At 43.4% G+C, this 26023-nt stretch overlaps 1 protein-coding gene across 1 annotated transcript in view; it reads left to right on the forward strand.

Annotated features, from left to right (window-relative positions):
- The window catches only part of mtnr1ba (melatonin receptor type 1Ba), a gene marked incomplete at both ends in the record, with an annotated part of 78626 nt that extends 53733 nt beyond the window's left edge, over positions 1 to 24893 (forward strand). Inside the window, 2 exons of the mRNA XM_083913345.1 lie at positions 20934 to 21052; positions 24144 to 24893. Coding sequence (XP_083769471.1) covers positions 20934 to 21052; positions 24144 to 24893 — 869 coding nt within the window. The remainder of the gene's footprint in view (positions 1 to 20933; positions 21053 to 24143) is intronic.
- Positions 24894 to 26023: the final 1130 nt, after the last annotated feature.

Here is a 26023-nt window from a genome sequence, read left to right on the forward strand (position 1 = left end):
GGCTATTGCTTTAACTTTGGCCTGCAAACCATTGAGGGCTTAAGCTATGACAACAGCCCCATCATAGGTTTGTGTTTCTCCTTTACACTATAGCCCTTCATGTTCTCCTTCAAGACTTCAAAAACAGACTGAGCATCTCTTCCCCCAGAAACATCAAAAACTCCAATAAAGCTCTCTTGGATTTTGCCTGCACTATCCACATAGCAAACAATGACACAGATTAGTTGTCTCATCCACCTGCCATGCAAAAAAGGGAGCAGCCTGAATTTGATCTTGTATCTCATCAGAAACAGTGGCTGAAAGAGCAGTGATCAAGTCATTTTGGATTGAATGGGACATCCCAGAAAACACAGCTGATGACTGGAATTGTGTGGCCAGGACAGAGTCATATTTTGCTAATGTTTCTGTAAACTCCCTGTAATTCCCCTTGTTGGATGATTCACCACTCTCATCATGCCCCCTTAATGACAGCTCCTGACAGCCAAGCAAGGAAGTCACATCAATAAGGCGGTTTAGGAAAGCCCTGTTTTGTTTGACTGTTTCATTATGTTTTGCTACTTGAATGCGAGCACCTTCATTTATTGCATGTTCAACGCTGACCCTGCCCAGGCAACTTAACCTCGCACATGCACTCACATGTTCATTGCTTTTTTCATGCCTTTTGTATGCCCTGTCAAAGTTAGATAGATCCCAAAAACCCACTTTTGACCAGACAACACATCCCTGAGATGGTTTCATTAAGAGGCATGGCCAACAGTACATTTTATTTGTGACAGCACTTCCAGTCAGCCAGATCACCTTGTCATACCAGGACACCTGAAAAGACCTGTTACTTTTTCCCACCTTTTGGACTAAATCAATCTTAGGAGTTGACCTGCCCTGCTGTTTAACAAATTTTCTCTTCGTAATGAAGACTATCAAATGGCTTTGCCAAAATCCGGCGAAAAAACTCATATTATCTGCCATGATATGCAGCTTGCTAATGCTAGCAGCTGGAGCTGCTGTGCCGGGCTACTGTGAAGTGTGACCAGTGATCGTGACGGGGGGAGAAGCTCCATAGCTGCAGCTGCTCGTTGGGGAAAGAAACTGCAGAGTGACAGAACAGAGTCGGCAAACACAATGCTAGTCGTTTTTAGCAAAGACAAAGTCTCTGGGGATTGGTAAAGTCTCCGGATCAGTTCAGAACAACCGAATGAAAAACTTGGAAAATGATCCGCTTCAAGATCACTGATTCGCTTATTTAGCTGTCAATCAAAAAAGGATTCCACCTCAGACAGCTCATCCAATCATCATGCATAAGCCGAGCGTACGGGCCAGCCCACTATCCCATTGACCCCCAGAGACGCTGAGCGTCCGATGGGCGGGACAAAGCCCAGCATTTATCCAATGAGCGTCTAGTTTGGCTGCAGTGGAACAACCCGCTCTACGCTTCCCCATTGAAGTCAGTAGAAGCTGAGTGTCCGACTGTGTAAAGTGCTGTGGAGCTGTGGGGATGAATGAGAAGGAAGTTGGGCTGGTGACCTTTGATAAGTAGCTGATACTGAACAAAAGATGAAGGCTTTCTAGCGTGTATTTAGTCAATGAAATGAACACACAGCAATATATATTTCACCACTTTTTTTTCCTGACATTTTAGGGGAAGCTGAGCTTCCCTTGCAGCCACTGGTTTTGATAACCCATGGTTTCTGGTTATGGAAATATTTAAAAAAAAAAAAAATAGTGCATTTGATGCTGTTGTTTTATAGATGAAATTTACCACAGTCAGGAAATCCATTAATGCCACCAGTGACATTGATGTGACCTGGAACGTGCTATGGACTGCGTCATTTAGTGCAGACTGGAAGGTGCCGTTTCCATTAGGGTCGAAAACCCGGAATGGGGCGGGTCTATCTTGCCGAACAACCCCTAATTTGCATGAGTCACTCGAGCAACCGTTTGTTGGCCCTGCGAGAGAGTAGGGCTGTTCTTCTCCCCTGAGAGAAGCCCAGTGGTTATTGAATGTAGCTCTCAGCGGGATGTGACGTGTGGTAGTACAGACGCCACAACAACAAGGTGAAGTAGAGCAGACACTTTTATCCAGTGTTGAGGAAGAACACAGCACAGAAAATGATCTGTGCACGCACATCTTTGTACGGGCTTGTGCGGCCGGGTTGGATTCTGACCTGTGGTCCTTTGCTGCATGCTCCCTCTCTCTCTCTCTCCCATTTTCACACACACACACACACACACACACACACACCGTACTGCAAGCAAGCACTTTTTTTTCATGTTACTTGTGCATAAGTTGACGTTGTGAATCACAGGCCACCTTAAGTCCAACTAAATTAAATAAAACACACCTATTTCCTGACCTCTCTCATTGCTGGGGGCATGTGCCATGATAATCATACTCTGATCTCAACAACATAGCCACACGGTCACTCTTCTCAATAAGTCAATAAATGTTCTTTATAAAAAAAATAAAAAAAATTGAAACACATAACATTTGCTATCATCATTGTGTAATTTTTATGTTGTAAATTCAGGGTGCAAAAGTAGTATCAGCTCCAAATATTGGCTCAAAAAAAATCTGTATCTGTCGATCTGCCTACTTTATATGCTGCATTGTAATTCTAGATGCACTGTTGGATATCTTACATATGAAAACATTTTATCTTGCATGTATACAATGTTTTAACAAACTTTTTCTTCATCTTCGGGTGATTTGATGGATAACTAGTAAAAGATAAAACTTCAGGTCCACTTTGATGTTTTAAACAAATGCCTAACAGTATACAGTGCAGCTGTGAGAACCACCAGGTGACCGTATTTCTCTGAACTTAAAAATAAAAACTCTAAAAACCTGAGGGTTCTTTTTTCAGCTAAAGATACTGTCACTAAATATTACTCAGATGGTTTGAGTGTTTCATGTTATTAGTTCTGTCCCGATTTCAGAGAAAAGATTTCAGGAATCAGTATGAATATTACTCAGAAAAGCTAGTGAATGTATCCGAAAGTATTGCCCCAAAATTTGAATGCACAATGCAATTTGGACTTGGTCAAGAAAGTTGTACATGAGTTTAAATCCTCTACCTATCCTGTTTATCCAGTTCCCGCCACTTTTTAAAAATTGCTCTTTAACTGTTTTGCAGAGAAAGTTTGAAAAATCATTAATCACTCACTGTTCACGGCATCTTTCCTACAGCTTTTAAAATACTGTAAAAACACAACATAGATTATTCTGTGGTCTCTAACTATAGACTAATCCTCAACCTGCCTTTTCTTAATGAAAAAAGTTTTTAAACAGCTTAATGATTTCCACTGGGACAACACTGATGAGAAAATGGTATCTGTGCTTGTCCTGTTAGATCTCAGGTTGCCAATGAAACTGTAGATCAACACTCAGGGGCAAAAGGGGACAGACTACCCTGAGACTGCTTATGTATAGGGCCTAGAATTTGGTGCTACACCCGTGGACATGAACACTGGATTGGTCTCTCTGTCACAATTCTTAAATGGTTAAGGTCAAATATAACAGGTCGAGAATTCTATGTGGCGATGGATGACTACTTCTCTGATAAAATAGACCTGACGTTTGGCGTCCCCCTTCAGTTCCCTGAGAAACTGAGATCCAAGTTATTGGTAGCTGAGCGAGAAAAACTGTGTGAAAAAAATGAATACATTCCATTCTCTCAAGCTGGAGGTTTTTCAGGTGGACTAATCAATCAATCATTCAATCAATCAGACATCATTTGTATACACGAAAAAACATCAGACACAAAATCTTTAAGCAGAAGAGTTGTCTCTGCCGGAATCAACCAACATCTTTTTGACTTTTCTAGATCATTTGGACACAGTCAAATGAACTAGAACTAAAAAATAACACATGGATTTTTACATATTTATATACACATATATGTATAATAATTTAAAATAGAATATGCAATAAAATAACCATCTAAGGTGACCTGTGTATTATATATTTTTTAAATTAAAATAGATCTGTTTGTTAAAAATGAATCAATTATGAATAAAAATCAGGGCCCAATCCTATGTTTTAATTTAAATGTTGAATAGTATGGCCAAGTCAGGATGAATTTTAAAAAAATCTGTTCTGTGTAAACTCCACAATACAGTTAGTATGAATATTTAGTGTAAACTAAACAATACAGTTAGTATGAATTAACAGTGGACTGCAGTCTGTGTAAAGTGCTACGTCCTGTGTCTGCTTGAAAATAAAAGTCAAGTCACTTTTAGCCAGTTAATGTGAAGCTGCACTCCACATTTAGAAAGTGTTCCGTTTTTTATTAGCAGTAGCTTAACACGTCCTGAGCCATGAGAAAAGACTCAGGTCTTGTCTCACCTCACCTGTGCCTCGTTTAAATACTTTTTCTTTTTGAAAAAAACTCTTGTATCCATGATAACAAGCCCTGTCCGCACTTTCTGGGGCGGCAGAAGCTCAGTCCATAGGTGACTTGACTGGGAACTGGACAGTCAGCGGTTCGAGTCCCTGTGTGGACCATGAATGGAGCGTGTACTGGTGGCTGGAGAGGTGCCAGTTCTTCTCCTGGGCACTGCCGAGGTGCTGTTGAGCAAGGCACCGAACCCCCAACTGCTGGTCACTGGCAATCCCCTCGCTCTAACATCTCTCCATTAGTTGCATGTATATAGGTCCTGTTTGTGCCTGTGTGTGTGTAACCTGAAAAATAATAATAGAGTGAAAAAATCGAATTTCCCTGTTGCGGGACTAATAAAGGAATTCTTCTTCTTCTTCTTCTTCCTACTCTAGCTCCTCCTGTCTCTCGCGCTCATACAAACAGTTTCGCGGGTCGCGCTAGGTAGAGAAGACGACCAAACCATTAATTCTGAATTCAGGCGGTGTACAGAGGTTTGAACTTGTTACTTTTTGTCAGAAAACAGTGAAATAAACCATTAATTGTATTTATTTCACTCGACATAAAACGTTTAATTAACGGAAATCATTGATCAACGATGACAGGTTCATTTAATAAAATTTCCTCATGTTCTAGTATTTTAGGGACCCTGTCAGTCATGGGCCCCTTAGAATTGTCCTAACCTTTCCCCCCATTACGGCGCCCCTGGGTGGCACTCGTGGATCTACATGACAGGGCTAGACAGCAACACTCTTCTGAAATAATTAAAAAAAACATCAACAAAACTGGCGCTCCGTTTGCTATGGTTGAGAAGCTTACAACCCCCCCAAAAGAGATAGTTTCAGAACTCTCCTCCACAGAAAAATGCAATGAATTAGCTTGCCTTTTCAAAGAAAAAAAACAAAACTATAAGGCTAAATATCCACACAAATCAGCAAAATAATACAATGATGCAATCCCTAAAATCAACTGTGATGTCAGAGTTCAATACACTTAACCAAAAAACGGTGGAAGAAACAGTTCAGCATCTTAAATCATCGACATGTTGTCTTGACACAATGCCATCTGACTTTTTTTAGACTACTGTAAGCTCTGTCCAAACAGATCTGCAGCAAATAATAAATTGCTCACTTCAATCAGGCACATTCCCTAAACCCCTAAAAGTAGCTGAAGCCACTCTTAAAAAAGAGAACTTTGGATACCACCATTTTAACCAACTACAGACCCGTCTCAAATCTTCCCTTCATAGCCAAGATCATTGAGAAAGTGTTTTTTAATCAACTCAGCAACTTCTGGAACTCCGGTGGACTTTTTGACACATTTAAATCAGGCTTCCGACCTCACCACAGTACAGAAACAGCTTTGATTAGAGTTTTTAATGAAATACGGTTGAACACTGACTCAGGCAAGGTGTCAGTTATGGTCCTGTTGGATCTCAGTACCTCATTTGACACTGTGAATCACAGTATACTGCTGAACAGGTTGGAAACCTGGGCAGGACACAGCGGGACAGTCCTAAAATGGTTCAGGAGTAGCTATGACATGGGGAGTTCCTTAGGGGTCACTCCTTGGACCCCTTCTGTTCAACTTGTATATGCTGCCTTTGGGTCAAATTCTTCAGAATTCTAATGTCAACTATCATAGTCATGCAGATGACACACGTATATATGTCACACTGTCTCCAGATGACTGCAGTCCAATAGAGTCATTATGTCACTGTTTAGAGCAAGTCAGAAATTGGATGAACTGAAATTTTCTTCTCTTAAATCAGAAAAAGAATGAGATAATTGTTTTTGGCAATAAAGAGAAGAGGGTTGCTTTCAGTAAACACCTTGGGTGACTATCTTTAGAAACTGAAAACCTTGGCGTGCTGATAGACTCAGATCTGACCTTCAACAGCCATATCAAATCAGTCACCAAATCAGCCTCTTATCAACTTAAAAACATCTCCAGAATTAAGGTTTTTATGTCCCAAACTGATCAGGAGAGGCTGATAGCGTGCTCACACTGTCCTTTTGGCCGCGGCCAAAACCGGTTTTTCAGCTAAAGTCTAGTAACTTTAAGTAGTGTGAGCGCACCCGCTCCGCGCTCAACTGCGGCCAGCTGGCCCTCCACGGCCCGCTTGAAATAGGTGGGCTTTAGCGGAGCCGTTTGCACATGTACGAGCACGAGCGTGCGCACGTGCACGCGCACGAGCACGCGCACGAGCACGAGCCCTACGGCAGTAGCGTTATGTCCGCCTGTTCGGACATGTAAATAGAAGGACGGACCATGCGCGGACATTTAACAACAACAACAATGGTGGTGAAAGGTTCACGTTGTGTTTACTGCAGATTTGGTCGGATGAAAATATTCAAAAACAGTCGACAAGACGCACAAAAACTCCGAGGTCTATGGAAAGATTTGTAAACAAAGCCACACACGCGATCAATGCGTGTGACGTGTTACGGCGTGATGGCGTATGGACAGCAAGAAGCATTGGCCGAGGCCCTGGTAGTGTGAGTACAAACGGGGCTGGGGCGCGGGGGGGAGAGGGAGGGGGGACAAGTACCCTAAAGTCCGGGTCTCGGTCCGGGAGGATAGTGTGATCACGCCCTGATTCATGCTTTCATCTCCAATAGACTTGACTACTGTTACAGTCTTCTGACTGGATTGCCCCTAAAAAAGGATCAAACAGCTGCAGCTCATTCAGAACGTTGCAGCTTGAGTTTGAACCAGAACAAAGAGATCAGATCACATCACCCCAGTTCTTAAGACCTTACACTGGCTCCCAGTCAGCTACAGAATAGATGTCAAAGTTCTGCTACTGGTTTACAAATCAGTGAATGGTTTTGCTCCAGAATACATGAATTGTATGTTAGTAGAGTATAAACCCAGTAGAGCTCTTAGATCTACTGACACAGGTCAGATAGTGGAGCACAGAGTTCAAACTAGACATGGGGCTGATTTCAGATCTGCTGGTAGTTTGTTCCAGTTGTGTGCAACATAACAGCTAAAAGCTGCTTCACCAACTGTGAGCACTTTGAAGTCTAGGTTAAAAACATTTCTCTATTCATGTGCTTATAGCTGAGCTTTTTTTAATGACTTTAAATTTATTTTACTTCGTATATATATAAATAAACTTGAATAGCATTAGCATACATTTGAGCAGCTGAAAGAGAGGTATTTGGAGTGGCCCGTGCCCGTGCCCGCGCGCTCACACTATCCTCCCGGACAGAGACCCGGACTTTAGGGTACTTGTCCCCCCTCCCTTTCCCCCCCGCGCCCCAGCCCCGTTTGTACTCACACTACCAGGGCCTCGGCCAATGCTTCTTGCTGTCCATACGCCTTCAAGCCGTAACACGTCACATGCATTGATCGCGTGTGTGGCTTTGTTTACAAATCTTTCCACAGACTTCGGAGTTTTTGTGCGTCTTGTCGACTGTTTTTGAATATTTTCATCCGACCAAATCTGCAGTAAACACAACGTGAACCTTTCCCCACCATTGTTGTTGTTGTTAAATGTCCGCGCATGGTCCGTCCTTCTATTTACATGTCCGAACAGGCGGACATAACGCTACTGCCGTAGGGCTCGTGCGCGTGCGCGTGCACGTGCGCACGCTCGTGCTCGTACATGTGCAAACGGCTCCGCTAAAGCCCACCTCTTTCAAGCGGGCCGTGGCGGCCCAGCTGGCCCCAGTTGAGCGCGGAGCGGGTGCGCTCACACTACTTAAAGGTACTAGACTTTAGCTGAAAAACCGGTTTTGGCCGCGGCCAAAAGGATAGTGTGATCACGCTCTAATAAGCAGACTGTCTCCATTCTCAGGGCGCGCTCACACTATCCTCCCGGACCGAGACCCGGACTTTAGGGTACTTGTCCCCCCTCCCTCTCCCCCCCGCGCCCCAGCCCTGTTTGTACTCACACTACCAGGGCCTCGGCCAATGCTTCTTGCTGTCCATACGCCTTCAAGCCGTAACACGTCACACGCATTGATCGCGTGTGTGTGGCTTTGTTTACAAATCTTTCCGTAGACCTCGGAGTTTTTGTGCGTCTTGTCGACTGTTTTTGAATATTTTCATCCGACCAAATCTGCAGTAAACACAACGTGAACCTTTCACCACCATTGTTGTTGTTGTTAAATGTCCGCGCATGGTCCGTCCTTCTATTTACATGTCCGAACAGGCGGACATAACGCTACTGCCGTAGGGCTCGTGCTCGTACACGTGCGCACGCTCGTGCTCGTACATGTGCAAACGGCTCCGCTAAAGCCCACCTCTTTCAAGCGGGCCGTGGCGGCCCAGCTGGCCCCAGTTGAGCGCGGAGCGGGTGCGCTCACACTACTTAAAGGTACTAGACTTTAGCTGAAAAACCGGTTTTGGCCGCGGCCAAAAGGATAGTGTGAGCACGCTGTCAACTCCACATACCTGACAATCAATGTGTGAAGTGTGGGTGTAGTGTGAAGTGTGGGTGTAGTGTGTTGAATTGTCTTAATGGTGCATTGTATTAAGGACTTGACACAAATAGGTGCTAATATGACATATCATGTGATGTGTACTGGGTTGTGTAATGACGGGATGGTGTAGGAATACTGCAGGCTTGTCATGTCAGTGTCATGTCATGAATATTGGCAGCACATCAGAATCAGGAGATGTCTGAGTTCAGAAGTACCATAACTTTTGGCAATGACGGATAACCGCATGGGCAAGTTTGATTTTGAAGTATATGGTTATCAAATAGTTTAAAGGTTTTTAATTGGCCAAATAAATCGCATGATGTGACGTCAGTGTTTTAATTTCAAAATGTCCGACGTTCCTGCCTGTTATAGGGAAGGTTTTCGTTGCCACCGTACTCTACGGGGGAATTGTTTGGTCTATGTAAATCATAAATAAGTTATTCAGTGTGGTCTATACCTACTCTGTAAAGTGTCCTGAGATAACTTTTGTTATGATTTGGCACTGTAAAATAAAATTGAAATGATTTGAAATTAGAAGCGATGTGAAAGAAGCCAAAGAGGCTGCTTTGGTACAACAGATACATTCATTCATCTTCAACCGCTTGTCCCTGTCGGGGTCACTGGAGCCGATCCCAGCTGACTTTGGGCGTGAGGCGGGGCACATCCTGGACAGGATGCCAGTCTATCGCAGGGCACATAGGGACAAACAACCATTCACACCTACGGGCAAATTTAGAGTCATCAATTAACCTAACACGTGCATGTCTTTGGACTGTGGGAGGAAACCGGAGACCCCGGAGAAAACCCACTCAGACACGGGGAGAACATGCAAACTCCACACAGAAGGGCCCCAGCCGGGATTCAAACCAGGAACCCTTTCACTGTGAGACTACAGTGCTAACCACTACAACACAGTATCGCCAACAACGGATACAATCTGTATCAATTTTCTTGAATAAATAAGGTGATGATGTAGCTGAATCTGTAAGCAGAGGTGTCTATGCAGCAGCTGGATGCTAATGCTAATGCCTGTGCTAGATGAGGGATGAGGGGAGACAAGGTGAGATGAGAAGATTGGATGGAGGGTAGGAGCCAAAGGGAGCCTTTCGGACCGGTTGGCTCTCTTTGGTTAAATTCTCTGCAGGCCTAAGGCTGATAGACTGAATGGATATTTTTTGTTTCTTTTTGCTGTTCATATTGTCTAGATCGGACTATAGGACCAGAATCAGTGTATAATCGATGTTTATAATAATTACCAATATTCCAAATCATAGACCATAGCTTTAACCCTTAGTAGGTGTAAACAGCATAGAGAACAGCAGTCCAGAGGTGAGACTGTATTTTGATTTACTTCAGTCCTTGTTTACATTCAGATCTACATATAGCCTAGGTGGGAACGAGATTTATAGGAACTAGGGATGCTCGATATTGGCTTTTCTGCCGATATCCGATATTCCGATATTGTCCAACCCTTAATTTCCGATACCGATATCACTCGATACCGATATATGCAGCCTTTTTACACCAAAATTCATCACATATCACCTATTATGGAATTAACACATTATGCCTAATTTTATTGTGATGCCCCACTGGATGCATACATAAATGCAACACGGCTTTTCAAATTTAAACACAATCTGTACAAAATAAGTTATTGAAAAAAGTTCCATTCATTTATTTGTTTGTGTTTTTAGAGAGAATATTTTGCCTCAAACAATACTACAGACATTATCAAAACAAGGAAGATGCATAGCTTCAGTCCAGAGTAGTAAACAAATATAGTCCTCTTTTTCCAGACTGAGTAACGACTGAGCCGGAACTTGGCAAATAATACAATCAATAAATTAGCAGTTAAGCTCAACATGCTAACCTGTAGTGGATCTAACGGATACAGCACCAGAAATTAGCTTCTCGACGTGACTGTAAACAATGCTGTACAGTTCGGGTCAGCACTGGTCTGAGAAATACTTGCGCCTGGGCACGGCTTAACGGGGCTCGAGGAACTCCACAAGTTTGGTGAATCCGGCATCCTGAACGATAGAAAAAGTTTGTTTCTCAGTGTCGGCTGTTGCTTCTTTTCATCACTTTGCTGCACAGATGTAGCGTTTAACTCCCCATGAATCTTCTCGAGGTGGGTGATCAAATGTGATGTATTAAAGGAAGACGCCTTGTTTCCTCCTCTCATAACTAACGCCTTGCAGTCATTGCAAAGCACACATTGACTGTTAGTAGATGACACTTGGAAATACGTCCAATTCAATTCAATTCAATTTTATTTATAGTGTCAAATCATAACAAAAGTTATCTCAGGACACTTTACAGAGTAGGTAAAGACCACACTCAATGATTTATTTATGATTTACATAGACCCAACAATTCCTCTGTAGAGTACAGTGGCAACGAAAACCTTCCCTATAACAGGCAGGAACGTCAGACAGACCCAGCTCTGTGGAGGACGGCCATCTGTCTTGACCGGTTGGGGAGGAAGAAAAGGAGAGAGAAAGAGAGAAAAGACACACAGATGGACAGAGAGAGACAGACACACTTCCAGAGATGCAAGCAAAGCCTAACAGTAACTATAATATTTATAGTAATGTGAATATAACGTATATATTAAGGCAGTTAATACAACAGAATAGTAGAAACAAGCACAGCTAAGGTGACAGAATATGAAAATGATAATAATTATGGTGGCAAACATGATCAATGATGAGTAGTGGCAATAGCAGCTACGATACAGCTACAAATTTTATAGTTTATTAAACTAGTGATAGTATATATATAACAGTGACAATAGCAGCAGGAAGCGTCATGTAGGACCACGGTAGCAGGCACCACCACGATCAGCAGAGACCTGCGAGACGACAAAGCACAAACAGCTCCGGGGAAGAAGCTGAATCAGTAACATGCATTGATGGGACATGAATGATTCAGACAGAGAGGAGAGAAGCTCAGAGTATCAGGAAAAGTATTATCCCCCGGCAGACTAGGCCTATAGCAGCATAATTAAGCAGAATAAAGTCTCATCGTAAGCCCTAGCTGTAAGCTTTATCAAAAAGGAAAGTTTTAAGTTTACTCTTAAATATGGGGACAGTGTCTGCCTCCCGAATAACATTTGGGAGTTTGTTCCACAGGAGAGGAGCTTGGTAGCTGAAGGCTCTGCCTCCCATTCTACTTTTGGAGACTCTAGGAACGACGAGTAGCCCTGCATTCTCAGAGCGCAGAGATCTAGTTGGGTGATACGGTACTATGAGCTCTTTAAGATACGACGGAGCCTGACCAATAAGAGCTTTGTACGTAAGGAGAAGGATTTTAAATTCTATTCTAGATTTTACAGGTAGCCAGTGCAGAGAAGCTAATACAGGAGAAATATGTTCTCTTCTATTTGTTTTAGTTAGTACACGAGCTGCAGCATTTTGGACCAACTGGAGACTCTTAACAGACTTATTGGAGCAGCCTGATAATAAGGAATTGCAATAGTCCAGCCTAGAAGTAACAAATGCATGAACAAGTTTCTCTGCATCTTTCTGAGACACAATGTTCCTAATTTTTGCAATATTACGCAGGTGAAAATATGCAGTCCTTGTTGTTAGTTTTATGTGAGAATCGAAGGACATATCCTGATCAAAAATAACACCCAGATTCCTTACTGTGGTGCTGGAGGACAACACAACATCATCCAGTCCAAAACCACGGACATCTCATGCACCGGGAGGGCTGAAGCTTGTTAGCCACGGTTAGCAACCTACGAGTGAAGCGTGTTGTTGTTGTTATACGTCATCAAGCACGCGCCTGTAAACGGCCCGTGTTGCATTCAGGTACACTCGGAAATGCTGAAGCCTACAGAACTAACATCGGTTGTAAAAACCCGATACCGATAATTCCCGATATTACATTTTTAACTCAATATCGGCCGATAATATCGGTGGGCCGATATTATCGGACATCCCTAATAGGAACTCTGATATAGACTTAACATTAAAGTCACTATCAGACACTGCCGAGCCGACTTAACTAAAGCTCTTTGGTAAAACTACTGTAAAGTAAAGGAGGCCTTACAGCGTATATATCTGCAGATGAAAATAAAAGAGAAAAAAAAAGCAGACAGACCTCATGAGAGCAGTGCAGCTACTTAGGTTTCTGTGTGACATTGTGTTAGCACAAACAGATCGTTTTGAAGACTTTGAGAGGGAAGCTTTAGCTGTACCAGGTGTGTGTGTGTCAGTCATACAAACACCACCTCCAGCACAACAGAAAGCACAAAAGATTTGTAGATGACACTGCAGAAAATTATGCTTCAGCTTCATTCAGTGTGAAAAGCAAATTCCAAATAGAAACATTTAATGCAGTTATTGACACAGACTTGATGCATAGAAGCATCTGTGAACTGTTTGGTGTTCTGTTCATGTCAGCGGCTGCATCCACCAGTGAAGTAACTGATAAAACAAACACACTTTCCTCTGCCTATCACTCTGATTTGGACAGACGTCTTTTCTAAAACAAACTAAAGCTTAAACATGCTGTCACTCATGGCCATTGTATCAGAGTTGGACTTTGATGACTTAATCAATGACTTTTTCTTTTCTTTTTTGTATTAATAATAATAATAGATCAATATTAAATAGCGCTTTTGTCAGTACTCTTACGCTTTACACATAAAAAATAAACAATCAATCAGGTAGCACATTAAACAACACTAGAACCAAAGAACATCACATTAATAAAAAAAAAACAGAGGGTGGAAGATGGTGGATTTTAGTAGTTGTGGGTGATCCTTAAGAGATGGGATTTAAGCTGACTCTTGAATGATGGGCTCTGTAGGTGGTGAGGAGGATCTTTAAGTTGATGTGTTGTTGTATGTGAAGCCAGTGAAGTTCACAGAGGATGGGAGTGATGTGTGCTCTGGAGGGGGAGTGAGTGAGCAGTCGGGCGGTCGAGTTTTGTACATATTGCAGTTAAGGCCGGGTACAAAAAAACATTCTATCAGTTAAAGTTTATGAATAATTAGGGGCGTGCATTCTTGAGTGACAGCTAGCCACTGGCCCTCACTTCTCCTCAGAGGCTAGTTGTCAGGATTAGCATGCTAACTCCGGGCCGTGAGGGTCCGTGTTTTACAGTCTTTGAGCATGGTACTGTGTTGAATCAAATCAAATCAAATCAAATCAAATCAAATCAGCCTTTATTTATATGGCGCTTTTCATACAGAAAAGTATCGCAACGTGCCTCACAGAGATGTACAGAAAAAGAGAAACATCAAATAAAATCAGGAGAAGAAAGTTAAAAGAACCCAACCCTCCCACAGTCATGCACAGAGACATACACACAGACTCACACCTACAGCAGCACTAGCTGTCACTACAGAGACATGGCCGGGCAGCGAGACCTGAGGTACAGAGGAGTCTAGAGGAAGCTACCTTTTGGAGGGCCAACCACACTGGGAGAGGTCCAAGGTCACAGGGAGCACCGCCACAGAGACCACCCCGACCCAGGCAGACAGGAGCCTCCGCACCAAAGTGCAGAGCCCTCTAGCCGCCCAGGCCGGAACTGTCCACGGGACAGCACCCCGCGCGGCCAGATCAGAGACAACTCCCAAACTGGCAGGCCCCCTGAGGAAACACTGGAGATTAAAAACTGTTGCTTAAAACAGTAAAGGGTTAAAATATGGAGGCTAAAAACGAGGGACTAAAACATGATATAGAAAATAAAAGCATAAGAGCATAAGACATGAGGCCATAAAAATAAATAAAAGCATGAAGGCTAAAACACAGAGATTAAAACAGTAAAAAAGGATAAAAAGTGCTCTGATTAGCACTGCCTAAAAGAAATCAATTAACTAAAAGCCTGGTTAAAAAGATGGGTCTTAAGCCTCTTTTTAAAAACCTCAGCAGTCTCTGCGACCCTGAGGCTCTCCGGCAGGCTGTTCCACAGTCGGGGCCCATAATAACTGAAAGCCGCCTCCCTGTGCTTTTTTGAACTTACCTGTGGTATGGTTAAAAGGCCGGTGCCAGAGGACCTCAGGGTCCGCGTCGGCCGATAAGGTAAAAGCAAATCAGATAGGTAAGAGGGCCCAAGACCGTTTAGACACTTAAAAACTAGTAGAAGAACTTTAAAATCAATCCTGAAACGCACGGGGAGCCAATGCAGCGACTTTAAAACTGGTGTTATGTGCTCCTGCCCTCTGGTCCTCGTCAGCACTCGTGCAGCTGAGCTTTGTAATAATTGTAGATTCGAAATGCTCTTTTTGGGAAGGCCAGAGTGCAGGAGCACTGTAATGCAGGGCATTACAGTAGTCTATACGACAAGAGATAAAAGCATGCATCAGCACCTCCGTGCTGGCTTGAGAGAGAAACGGGCGGACTCTGGCTATGTTCTTAAGATGGTAAAATCCTATTTTTGTTATATTTACTGAGCTCAGAGTCAAAAATCACACCCAGATTTTTTACAGATTGTGATAGTTTAAATCTCTGTAACTTTGGTAAAAGTTTCTCTTTCTGGCCCTCAGGACCAATGATTAAAATCTCTGTTTTGTCCTGGTTGAGCTGTAGGAAATTTCCTGCCATCCATGTCTTGATATCTAAAATGCAGTTAAAATGGACATCAATAGGTCCTGTGTCATCAGGAGACACGGCGATATACAGTTGCGTATCGTCAGCATAACTATGAAAGCTGATGCCGTGCCTCCTGATGACGTCCCCAAGGGGAAGCATGTAAAGATAAAAAAGTGTTGGACCTAAAGTTGACCCTTGGGGAACACCACACTTTATTTTGTGGGTTTCTGAGGAACATGTATCCATACTTACAAAGAAGTGTCGATCTGTGAGGTAAGAAATGAACCAGTTAAGAACAGTACCAGAGAGGCCGACCAGGTTCTTCAGTCTATCTAATAAAATGTGATGGTCTACTGTATCGAAGGCGACGGTTAGATCCAGTAGTACCAAGACTGTGAGTTCATTGTTATCCAAGTTGCACCTGATGTCGTTTAAAATCTTTAAAAGGGCTGTCTCTGTACTGTGGTTCGCCCTGAAACCAGACTGACACTTCTCAAAAATGTTGTTTGCAATTAAAAAGTAATTTACTTGATTGAAAACAAGTTTTTCCTTTTTGGTCAGCTCTGACTGCTCCCGGGCTAAGTCGTTGGTCCCAACGTGAACTATCACCCGACTGATAGTGTTAGGGAGTGAGAGCAGCAGCCCCGGGAGCTTGTCCAGGATATCTGGCACGGTGGCTCCAGGAAAACAGCAAGTGACAGCATTGAAGAAACGAATATTCCTGACGATGGAGTCCCCCAGTGTGGTCGGGGAGAAGAGGGGGCGAGTATGGGGAGGTGACGGCGGAGGACTCCCGTGGTCTCAAGGTGTGCGACCCGCCTGCACGCCGGTGGTCACCGGCTGGAGGTGGTCAGTCTCGGCAGGTGTGTGATGTGACGGGAGTCCGGGGGCATTGAACCCAGATGGAGGATCCTCTGTCGGCTCAGGGCGAGGAAGACGTCCAGACCGTCTGAGTACGGCGTCCCTTAACATCTTACAGCGAGAAGACGCCACTGTTGGTTTGGTCAGTGGCCGTCGATTTGTTTGGACTGCTGTGAAGCTACTTCCATGAAACCGGACAGGAGTGAGTCCTTCTTTTTCAGTTCATTGGAGAGGCGACGGATGTCTTCTTTCAGGTCAGCAATCTTTTTATTTGCCTTTTGAAGGACTGTGTAGCCCTCACATGGCGTGGTAGGCATAATAGTTAAGTGTGTGTGTCTGCTTGTCCGTGTCAAATCACGCTAGTAGCTACTAGCTACTAGCTACACACAAATCACGCTAGTAGCTACTAGCTTCACACAAAACACTCCAGGCTGTGTAAGATCACTGATGCAGATGATTCAAACGGCCTCTATAGCAGGTAGAGGTTCTTTATACAGTACAGTGTAAGTGTCAAAACACTCAATCCACAGGGAAACACTTAAGGTTGATTCTTTTTGAATTTGTCTCCCGCCGCACAGCTCATGCGTAGTGTCGCTCATGCGTAGTGTCGCTCATGCGTAGTGTCGCCAGGGAATATCAGTTTAAATCATAGATCATAAATGCTGGCTGCACTTCACACCCGGAGCCGATGTAATCTCCGTTAGAGACACAGGACCTTTTAAGAAAAAGGACTCAGACACATAAAAGCCCTTTTTTGGAATGAGGAAAGGAGGCGGAGTCAAAATCTGATAAGATGGCAACTCCCAGAGGCGAATATGATTGGATCAAGTTGAGAGAACGGACCCTAACATAGATGTTACGTCAATTTTTTAATAGTCTATGGGTTTGCTGTTGGTCCATTCTTCTTCAGTCTCTTCCGCAGTTCACTAACTGTAGTGGGTTTCTAAGGGCGTGATCACACTGTCCTCCCGGACCGAGACCCGGACTTTAGGGTACTTGTCCCCCCTCCCTCTCCCCCCCGCGCCCCAGCCCTGTTTGTACTCACACTACCTGGGCCTAGGCCAATGCTTCTTGCTGTCCACACGCCATCACGCTGTAACACGTCACACACATTGATCGCGTGTGTGGCTTTGTTGACAAATCTTTCCATAGACCTTGGAGTTTTTGTGCGTCTTGTCGACTGTTTATGAATATTTTCATCCGACCAAATCTGCAGTAAACACTCCACCTCCGCACCACACCAACGTGAACCTTTCACCACCATTGTTGTTGTAGTTAAATGTCCGCGCATGGTCCGTCCTTCTATTTACATGTCAGAACAGGCGGACATAACGCTACTGCCATAGGGCTTGTGCGCGTGCGCGTGCGCGTGCACGTGCGCACGCTCGTGCTCGTACATGTGCAAACGGCTCCGCTAAAGCCCACCTCTTTCATTAACATGAAACGCCCTTAAATATTCCTGGTTTGGAGGCCTCGCCCACTGAGGTCAAACATGGAGAGGAGAAACGCTGGTACGAAAAGAAACTTTTCCGACACAGAGATTGGCATCCTGAACTCCGAGATGGAGCAAAATAAAGATGTGCTTTTTGGCAGTCTTAAGAGTGGAATAAAAGGGGTCCATGAAAACGCTGTATGGATAGAATAACGGAGGCAGCCAACCCGAAGCAGCGCTCCACTGTGACCCGTGTGCATGTGTGCGCACTGCTGAACCTGCGCTCCTGCTCTGTAGCGGGTTTTGCCAGCTACAGAGCCAGGGTTATTAGGTATTCCGCTAGAGGATAACCGTTGTCACCTAGAAGAACCATACCAAAATGTTGATCATCTGATACCTTGTTTGATTTAATGCAATTTATCGAGGGTAGCCACTTACCGAGGAGATGACTTTGGCTCTGTAGTGTGCTTTCCTGCAGCCGCGCGCCATCACATTCATTAATTTATTCATCTTCAACTGCTTGTCCCTGTCGGGGTCCCAGGGGGCTGGAGCCGAGCTTGTGTGGCCACCTGGCCACCAAGTTTAAAAGCGATAGCTTGGCATCACAAATCACCTGTATCACCTGCCAGATAAATAGGGTGTGTCCAACATTGAAGTCAATTGTCACCGAAAAAATGTTTTTGTTCGGTTCCAGTTTCCGACCAACCCTGTCAATTTATCTGCGACCCAAATTATTGTATGAGCTTGGGGAAGAAATAAAAATGAAAAAAATCAATACAAAAATAAGTAATTGAAAACAACAGCTTCATGTTGGATCTGCGTGCAGACGACTGGATGTACAGGAATGCTTTTTAATGTTATATGCTCGTGGGAGAAAGATGGACACATGTATTGTCTTCATTGTTTGCTTAAGTGCGCTCTGTGAGACAAAACGTGTGCTTAAGTGCCCTCTAGGAGCAAAAATGTGTGCTGAAGTGCCCTCTTGGAGCCAAAACGTGTGCTAAAGTGCAGTCTTGGAAGCCAAAATGTGTGCTTAAGTGCCCTCTTCAGTGGTGAGGACGCGCTATATGTGCCCTTTTATTTCCTTTTCGCCCCTGACCTTCAAAAGGTCTGGCAGCCATTGCTGCTGACGTTCTGACAGTGGAGATCTACGGTTTGGTTGGATACATTTTAATATTGCTTGAAATGTCTTCAATACGGTCCAGAAATGGTTTTTAGGAGTAGAAAAAAGTCCACAAAAAAGAGTAAAGAGTACCCATCGCTGCCGTACAGGAAAATAAAAAATAAACATACATTTCCTACCTCTCGTTTAAATTCCTACCTACCCATGACCTCAACTGACAACCAACAGGAACCAAACTTTTTTTTTTAGGCCTTAACACCAATAACTGGGAGGGATCTGAATGTGTTCTATAATTTTGCTCACTGCCTCGGTTTGCCTACTAAAGAAATGAAAAGTTTGGGCCGCTTAGAACTGATGTCGTACTCTGAGATGTTTGATAAATACAGGGCCTGATCTCATGTCTGTCAAATTCTCTTCTTCTCTGTTGCATTGATTTCCTTTAATATGAGGTGGTTGAGTTGCACTTCCTGTGCTGATTCTGCATAGTTACCTTGGTGGCTTTGTCAGCAAGGTCTCTCAGGTCTGCCTGCCATGTTGTGTTGGAAGGGTCATCTGAAGGGTGAGGGAAATGTCACAATTGAGACAGCAGCGCTGTAGCACAGGCTGCCTTACCACTGATTGTAATGAGGATTTTAATGAGACTGAATCAAGCAGAAGAAGAAGCCTTCCCACCCACTTCTCAAAGCAGAAATCCCCTGCATGCTCTCATGCATTGGTTATGAACCAGCAGAGTTTGACTGAGGTAGCTGGTAAAGCAAAGGGGAGTCAATGTTGAACATTATTGGTACGTGTGTGAAATATCTATGTCTGAAAAAAAAATTTTTGGCCAGGTGGCCTTTAGATCCCTCCAAAACTGCTTGATCCTGTCTGTCTTTGTTAAATAAGTTTTTTTTCTGAAGTCTTGAACTCAAACTCCTGCCAATACCTTCAATTTGAATCAGGCTGTTGAGCCAGTAACTTCCCTGACACATGAGAACAGATGAGGGACAGTGTTTTGTGTTCTGGGAGAATGTCATTTGTAATTGCTGTTGGATTGAGAACAGGTTCAGCTCTGGGAGGAGACCATCTTGAATATGTCACTATGTATGTTGTTTCGGTCCTGTTATGCAGAAAACACACCAAGTAGTGGCAATGTGCCACTTGCTGCAATAATAAAAACGTTCTGTGTCAGGGAGGTGTGTTGATGCATTATCAAGGGAACTAAATGCTTTGTAAACAGGTCAACATGTCACAGGATTCACAGGACTCTGTTACTGATTGGCTGTTGGTATGTATGGCCGCACTTTGCTGCTCGAACTATCTCCAACTTAGTTTGTTCTGGTGCGAGCCGAGCTCGGAGCGGCTGCCTCAGGAGTTCATAGATATTGTTTGCCAGCTCGCCAATGGCCATACTTCGCCGCCGCTTGATGTTTTGTTTTTTTATTTGGAGGTTGGTACCATCAGCTATTTATAGCACCAGTACCACAACTTCATTACATGTACCTGTAAACCATCATCTCTTTTCTTACCTTTATTTATTCAGAGGGGAGTTTCACTTTTTCAGGTATGTCCTGATCACATTAACACATCCACTCCTGGAAGCTCTCTACAACTGCAGTCTGATCTGCTGGCCACTGAGCAACAACATTAAAAGGATCTTTTAGAAACTGAGCAAATCTTGTTTTTGTCATGGTGGCAGCAGTGTGCTGCTGTAGCACTGAAAGCTGGAACAGTGCCACCCAATTGGGGTCAGTCGGTGTGATAGATTGCAGGAGATCCTGAGATACTCAAAAATAGCTGCAACACTAGGGAATCAAGGTTTAGACCAGCTTAGACTGGATCCCATTATACAATTACTATTGTGCTTTAGATCAAATCATGTGCCTGATAGTTTGTCCACCTAATCCAGGGAACTTGGGTGACAGAAGTAGGAAACTGTAATGAAGTTTGACACTCTGATAGCACTTGTTTATACACTACACAGTTATGAGCTGAGTGTTTTATTTGCACGTATCTGCCCGTGTCAGTGTGATTGATTGGTTGACACAGTTGGGAAGCCTGCCATGGGTAAGGTGTGACCATGCATATACATGGACCTGCTGCTACACTCAAGGTTGTTACAGTGTCAGTTTCAATCACAGCTTCACACGACTCTGTTTCCTTTCCTTGTGTCCTTTACAGGAAATGTTTTTTTGGTGAGCCTGGCCTTCGCTGACTTGGTGGTTGCATTCTACCCCTACCCTCTGGTGCTGTACGCCATCTTCCATGATGGCTGGTCGCTGGGTGACACCCAGTGCAAGGTGAGCAAGACTTTATAGCTACTGCTGACTTGGTTTTAATGGATCTTTTTCGAACAACCTTGATCTTATTCCTGCAGTTCACATCTAGTCAAGTCAACTTTATCGATACAGTCCAAGTCAATAAATCACTAGTTTGCCTCAAAGTACAATCTGTACAGATCACACCCCCTGCACTCAATTCAGATACAGAAAATACCCAGAAAAACTTTACTGGGAAAAACATGGATTACCTGAGCCACAAAAACTCCAGGATACCTTTCATACAGAGGGAGAAGAGACAAGGAGCAATTTCAATGTCTGTTGGACAGGGTAATAATGTTTGAATGTATTTTTTAAGATTGGAATTGGTCATTTGGTTAATTTTTAAGTATTTCTCCATCACAGACACATACTGTACACAGTAAATCATGTTGGAAAACATGACGCACGCCCAAATGGCTACGTTTCTCCTTGAACACTAACATCACTTTCATCTTTACTTATACTAACGCTAACTTTCAGTCAAACTGCTCTAATCCTTGTTTTTATGGTGTGATTTGCTGGAGGGGATGGGTTCAAACGGGCTCAAACAGACTCCGGTCTCCTGTAGGCCGGGATCTTACCAACCTGGCAACCCGACTGCTGGAATTATTTTTTGTTGTTGCGACTGCGATTTATTTATTTGTTTGTTTATTTCGGGCATGTCAGTTGGATCAATCATCATCACACATTATCTTAGTTTAAATCATAAATTCACATGTCCAGAAGGGTAAGCAGGAGAAGCAAAAGCTTATCTAGTCCTGCCCCCGTTACCACAGAATTCATATGCCCTCATTTATCAATCTTCCGTGAAAACGGGCGCATATCTGAGCGCAGAATTGGTTGTACGATAGGACACCTGTGATTTATGAAACATTCGTATCTGACCAATCTCAGCGTACAAATAAGCGGGCCTTGATAAATGCAGCGGCTGATTCGATCGTCATTAACATGTTACGCCCTTAAATATTCCTGGTTCGGAGGCCTCGCCCACTGAGGTCAAACATGGAGAGAAGAAACTCTGGGAAGAAAAGAAACTTTTCCGACAGAGATCTGCATCCTGACATCCAAGATGGAGCAAAATATGTGCTTTTTGGCAGTCTTAAGAGTGGAATAAAAGGGGCCCATAAAAACTCTGTATGGAAAAGAATAAGCCTTTGTCACCTAGAAGAACCATACCAAAATGTTAATCATCTGATACCTTGTTTGATTTAATGCAATTTATCGAGGGTGGCAACTTACCGAGGAGATGACTTTGGGTCTGCAGTGTGCCTTCCTGCAGCCGCGCGCCAACACATTCATTCATTCATCTTCAACCGCTTGTCCCTGTCGAGGTCGCGGGGGATGGAGCCGAGCTGTTTTGAAATATAAAAGAATCGTGTGTGTGTCCTGGCCACCTAGTTTACAAGCGATAGCTTGGCATCACAAATCACCTGTACATTTATCGAGTGGTAGTTTTTGCGATTGATGAATGCGTAATCATTCATGGATGGTGCCTTCAGACGCACATGAGTACAATCAATTGCTCCAACCACAATTTTTATTTTTTTAATTCGTTTTAAGAATCCGTTTTGATCTGTTCTTAATATGTGACTGTTTATGCTTAATGACAGCTGAGGTTTGTTAATTATTTTCAGTCAGATTTTGCTGTGCTGCACCGCAAATCCACAGGCTCGTGTGTACATGATCTCAGACCTGACGTGAGATTTGATCGTAGATCCCACTCACGTCCAAATTGATAAATGCGGAAGTTTGCGTGGAAATGGTCGTACGCACGTTTTTCTGCCGTACGTTCGTTTGATAAATGAGGGCCATTATCTTAATCATACTATTTTTCTTATGACATTACATGTTTTAACAGCAGGTAGTAATCAGAGCTGCAGTCTAGCTCTAGACAGTCAAAGAGAATACAGGTGTGTCTGCTATTGTTTGGGTACAAGTGGTTTTTGTTTTTTCTCCCATCCCGTCTCAACAAAGTGACTCCTGCCTTTGACCTTTATCAACCCTCATCCTGAGCCATTCTGTAACGGTTAATAGTCATATTCACATACTTCTTTTTGAAGCCACTGATTTTTTTGACCTCCCCCTCTAGATCATTCCCCTGTCTGACCCCCATGGCCCACATGGTAAAAGATTTTAATGTAGTTTGTACCTTTCTCTGCCTGAAAATCATGTTCCATCCCAGATTGAGTCCCTCCTCTCTGTTTAGGAATAGTATTTGCAGGTTGTGAGGGAGGCTTTTGTTGGCAGCCCTGTACATCATCTGTACTGAGCGATAGTGAATTAAATCACATCATTTGAGTAATTTTGATTTGCTAACTAATTGATTTGAATGTGCACTATAATTGGCATGATGTAGAATTCTCAAAGCTCTTTTTTGTAGTATTAGCAGGGGGTGTGTGTTGCCTTTATAAGTGTGGCCCCACACCTCTGCACAGAAATGTAGGTGTGGAGAGACTAGTGTGCAATACAGCACATGAAGTGCTTTCTGATTTAGTAGTTTTTGTGCCTTCCAAAGTATGGACAAACTCCTGGACAGCTTACTTTTTAAATGTCTTCCAACTGAACATGTCATTGACAATCACTCCCAGCACCTTGTTCTCACAGCACTACTCACCCTTTCACTATTCACTGCATTAACTTGATTGATAATATTCTTGTTGCAGCCTTTTTCCCCATATAGCATGTATTTAGTTTTCTCTAGATTTAAGGAGACGCTAAATGGCGGTGTTTTGCTCATTCTATATATTCAACCTTTAATTAGTACAATAAACAACTTAAGTCAGGGGTGACCAATCCTGCTCCTGGAGAGCTTCTGTCCTGCATGTTTTAGGTTTATCTCTGCTCTAACACACTTAAGTCTAAGAATGATCAAAACTGTGGCAAGCTTCAGCTACTTTATAACGAGCACATCATTCGAATCAGGTGTACTGGCGCAGAGAGAAACCTAAAACATGCAGGGCAATGGCCCTCCAGGACTGGAATAGCCCACCCCTGACTTTAGTCATTATTCTGTGGTGTTTTTATTTAAACGTTGAGTTGTCCTCTCCCTTTCTTTCTCTCTCTGTCTCAGGTGAGTGGCTTCCTGATGGGCCTGAGCGTCATTGGCTCCATCTTCAACATAACAGGCATTGCCATAAACCGCTACTGTTACATCTGCCACAGCTTCAGCTACGACAAGCTGTACAGTTTCCGCAACACACTGCTGCTGGTTGCACTCATCTGGCTGCTGACAGTCATAGCCATCGTGCCCAACTTTTTTGTCGGCTCGCTGCAGTATGACCCACGCGTCTACTCATGCACATTTGCTCAGACAGTCAGCACGTCCTACACCATAACAGTGGTGGTCATTCATTTCTTTGTGCCCATTGCTGTGGTCACCTTCTGCTACCTGCGTATTTGGATCCTGGTCATCCAGGTGAGGCGAAAGGTAAAGTCAGAGGTCCGCCCTCGCATCAAGCCCAGTGACTTGAGGAACTTTATTACTATGTTTGTGGTGTTCGTGCTGTTTGCCATTTGTTGGGCACCACTCAACTTCATTGGGCTTGCTGTTGCTATCAACCCTAAAACAGTGGCACCTAACATCCCAGAGTGGCTCTTTGTGGTCAGCTACTTCATGGCTTACTTCAACAGTTGCCTTAATGCCATCATCTATGGTCTGCTGAACCAGAACTTCCGCAGGGAGTACAAGCGGATCGTCATGTCTGTGTGGATGCCACACCTTTTCTTCCAGGAGACTTCCCGGGGGGGAACTGAGGGCATGAAGAGTAAACCCTCGCCAGGACTCAATAACAACGAGCAAGTTAAAGGAGAAACTGAGTGACACAGTTTTTCTCTCTTCCATGTCTTCGTCCCTCCCCTTTTGTGTTCACTTGTGCAGTGCCATTTACCAGACTTTAATCTCTACTGAACCAAAGTACTGAACTCTGGAAATACAGACGCGAGTGACCAACCGTGAGTTTGACTGAGATTAAAATATTATAGATGTGTCGTCCTTTATTTTAGAGTGCCAAGGCTCATCAATTTCAGTTTGTACTGATTTTATCTGAAGAAGACAAAAACATTAAATAGACTCAAATTCATTTGAATAATTGATTTTGAAATTAAGTGATTTGAAATAGATTTTACATTATGATGCTTAAAACATTGCTCATCCTAGTTTACCGTAAATTACTACAGATTATAGCAAGTACACTTTGGAATCATTTTCTGCAAAGTGGACAGAAAAATGTAGATATAACTCAAATTACCGATAGTATGCTGCAGAAAATACAATGAAAATAAGCATTGGAATTGTCTGCCTGAAATGCTTTGTCCCACAGTGTCAGATTATAATATTTTTAGAATAACTGCCACATGAAGTCTGACATAGATTTGTATAGACACCAAATGAGAAACGCTAATGACACTTGACACTTAATTTCACTGAGAAAAGGCAGCTTAGAGATGAGCCGGTAGTTGGTTTGGTAATCCATGTCCAGATCTGGCCTTTTAAGGACAAGGGCGGCCATTCTGAAGCTGGAAGCTGCCTACCTACCTTGTGCATGATGATGTACAAGGTAGATAGGCAGGCTTTGACATGGCTGAGGGCATTGGATCCGGAGAACAGGTGGAGGCCTTGACTTTGGTGACCAGCGTACCAACATGAGGAGCAATGGGGAAAAGGAGGACTCAGCCGAGTGGTCGAGGTGGTCAATATATCTGCGGTGTAGCAGAAAGCAACACAAATGCTCTTCTGGCAATAGGACAGGAACACTCTGCCCTTTTCTCTTGCACCTTTTTCAGGACAAACATTTTTTAGCTGCATTACTGTTAAGACTCAAAGAATAGTATAACTGTCTGTATTACCTCATTTCACTCAAGTAGTTCAGGAACAAAGGAACCCTAGAAATCAAACTTGTGAACTAAGTATCAGCCTGCAGATTAACAAAAGAACACCAAGTGCTTTTGTCA

This window comes from Echiichthys vipera, assembly GCF_963691815.1.
Source record: "Echiichthys vipera genome assembly, chromosome: 5".
Classification (NCBI taxonomy): domain Eukaryota; kingdom Metazoa; phylum Chordata; class Actinopteri; order Perciformes; family Trachinidae; genus Echiichthys; species Echiichthys vipera.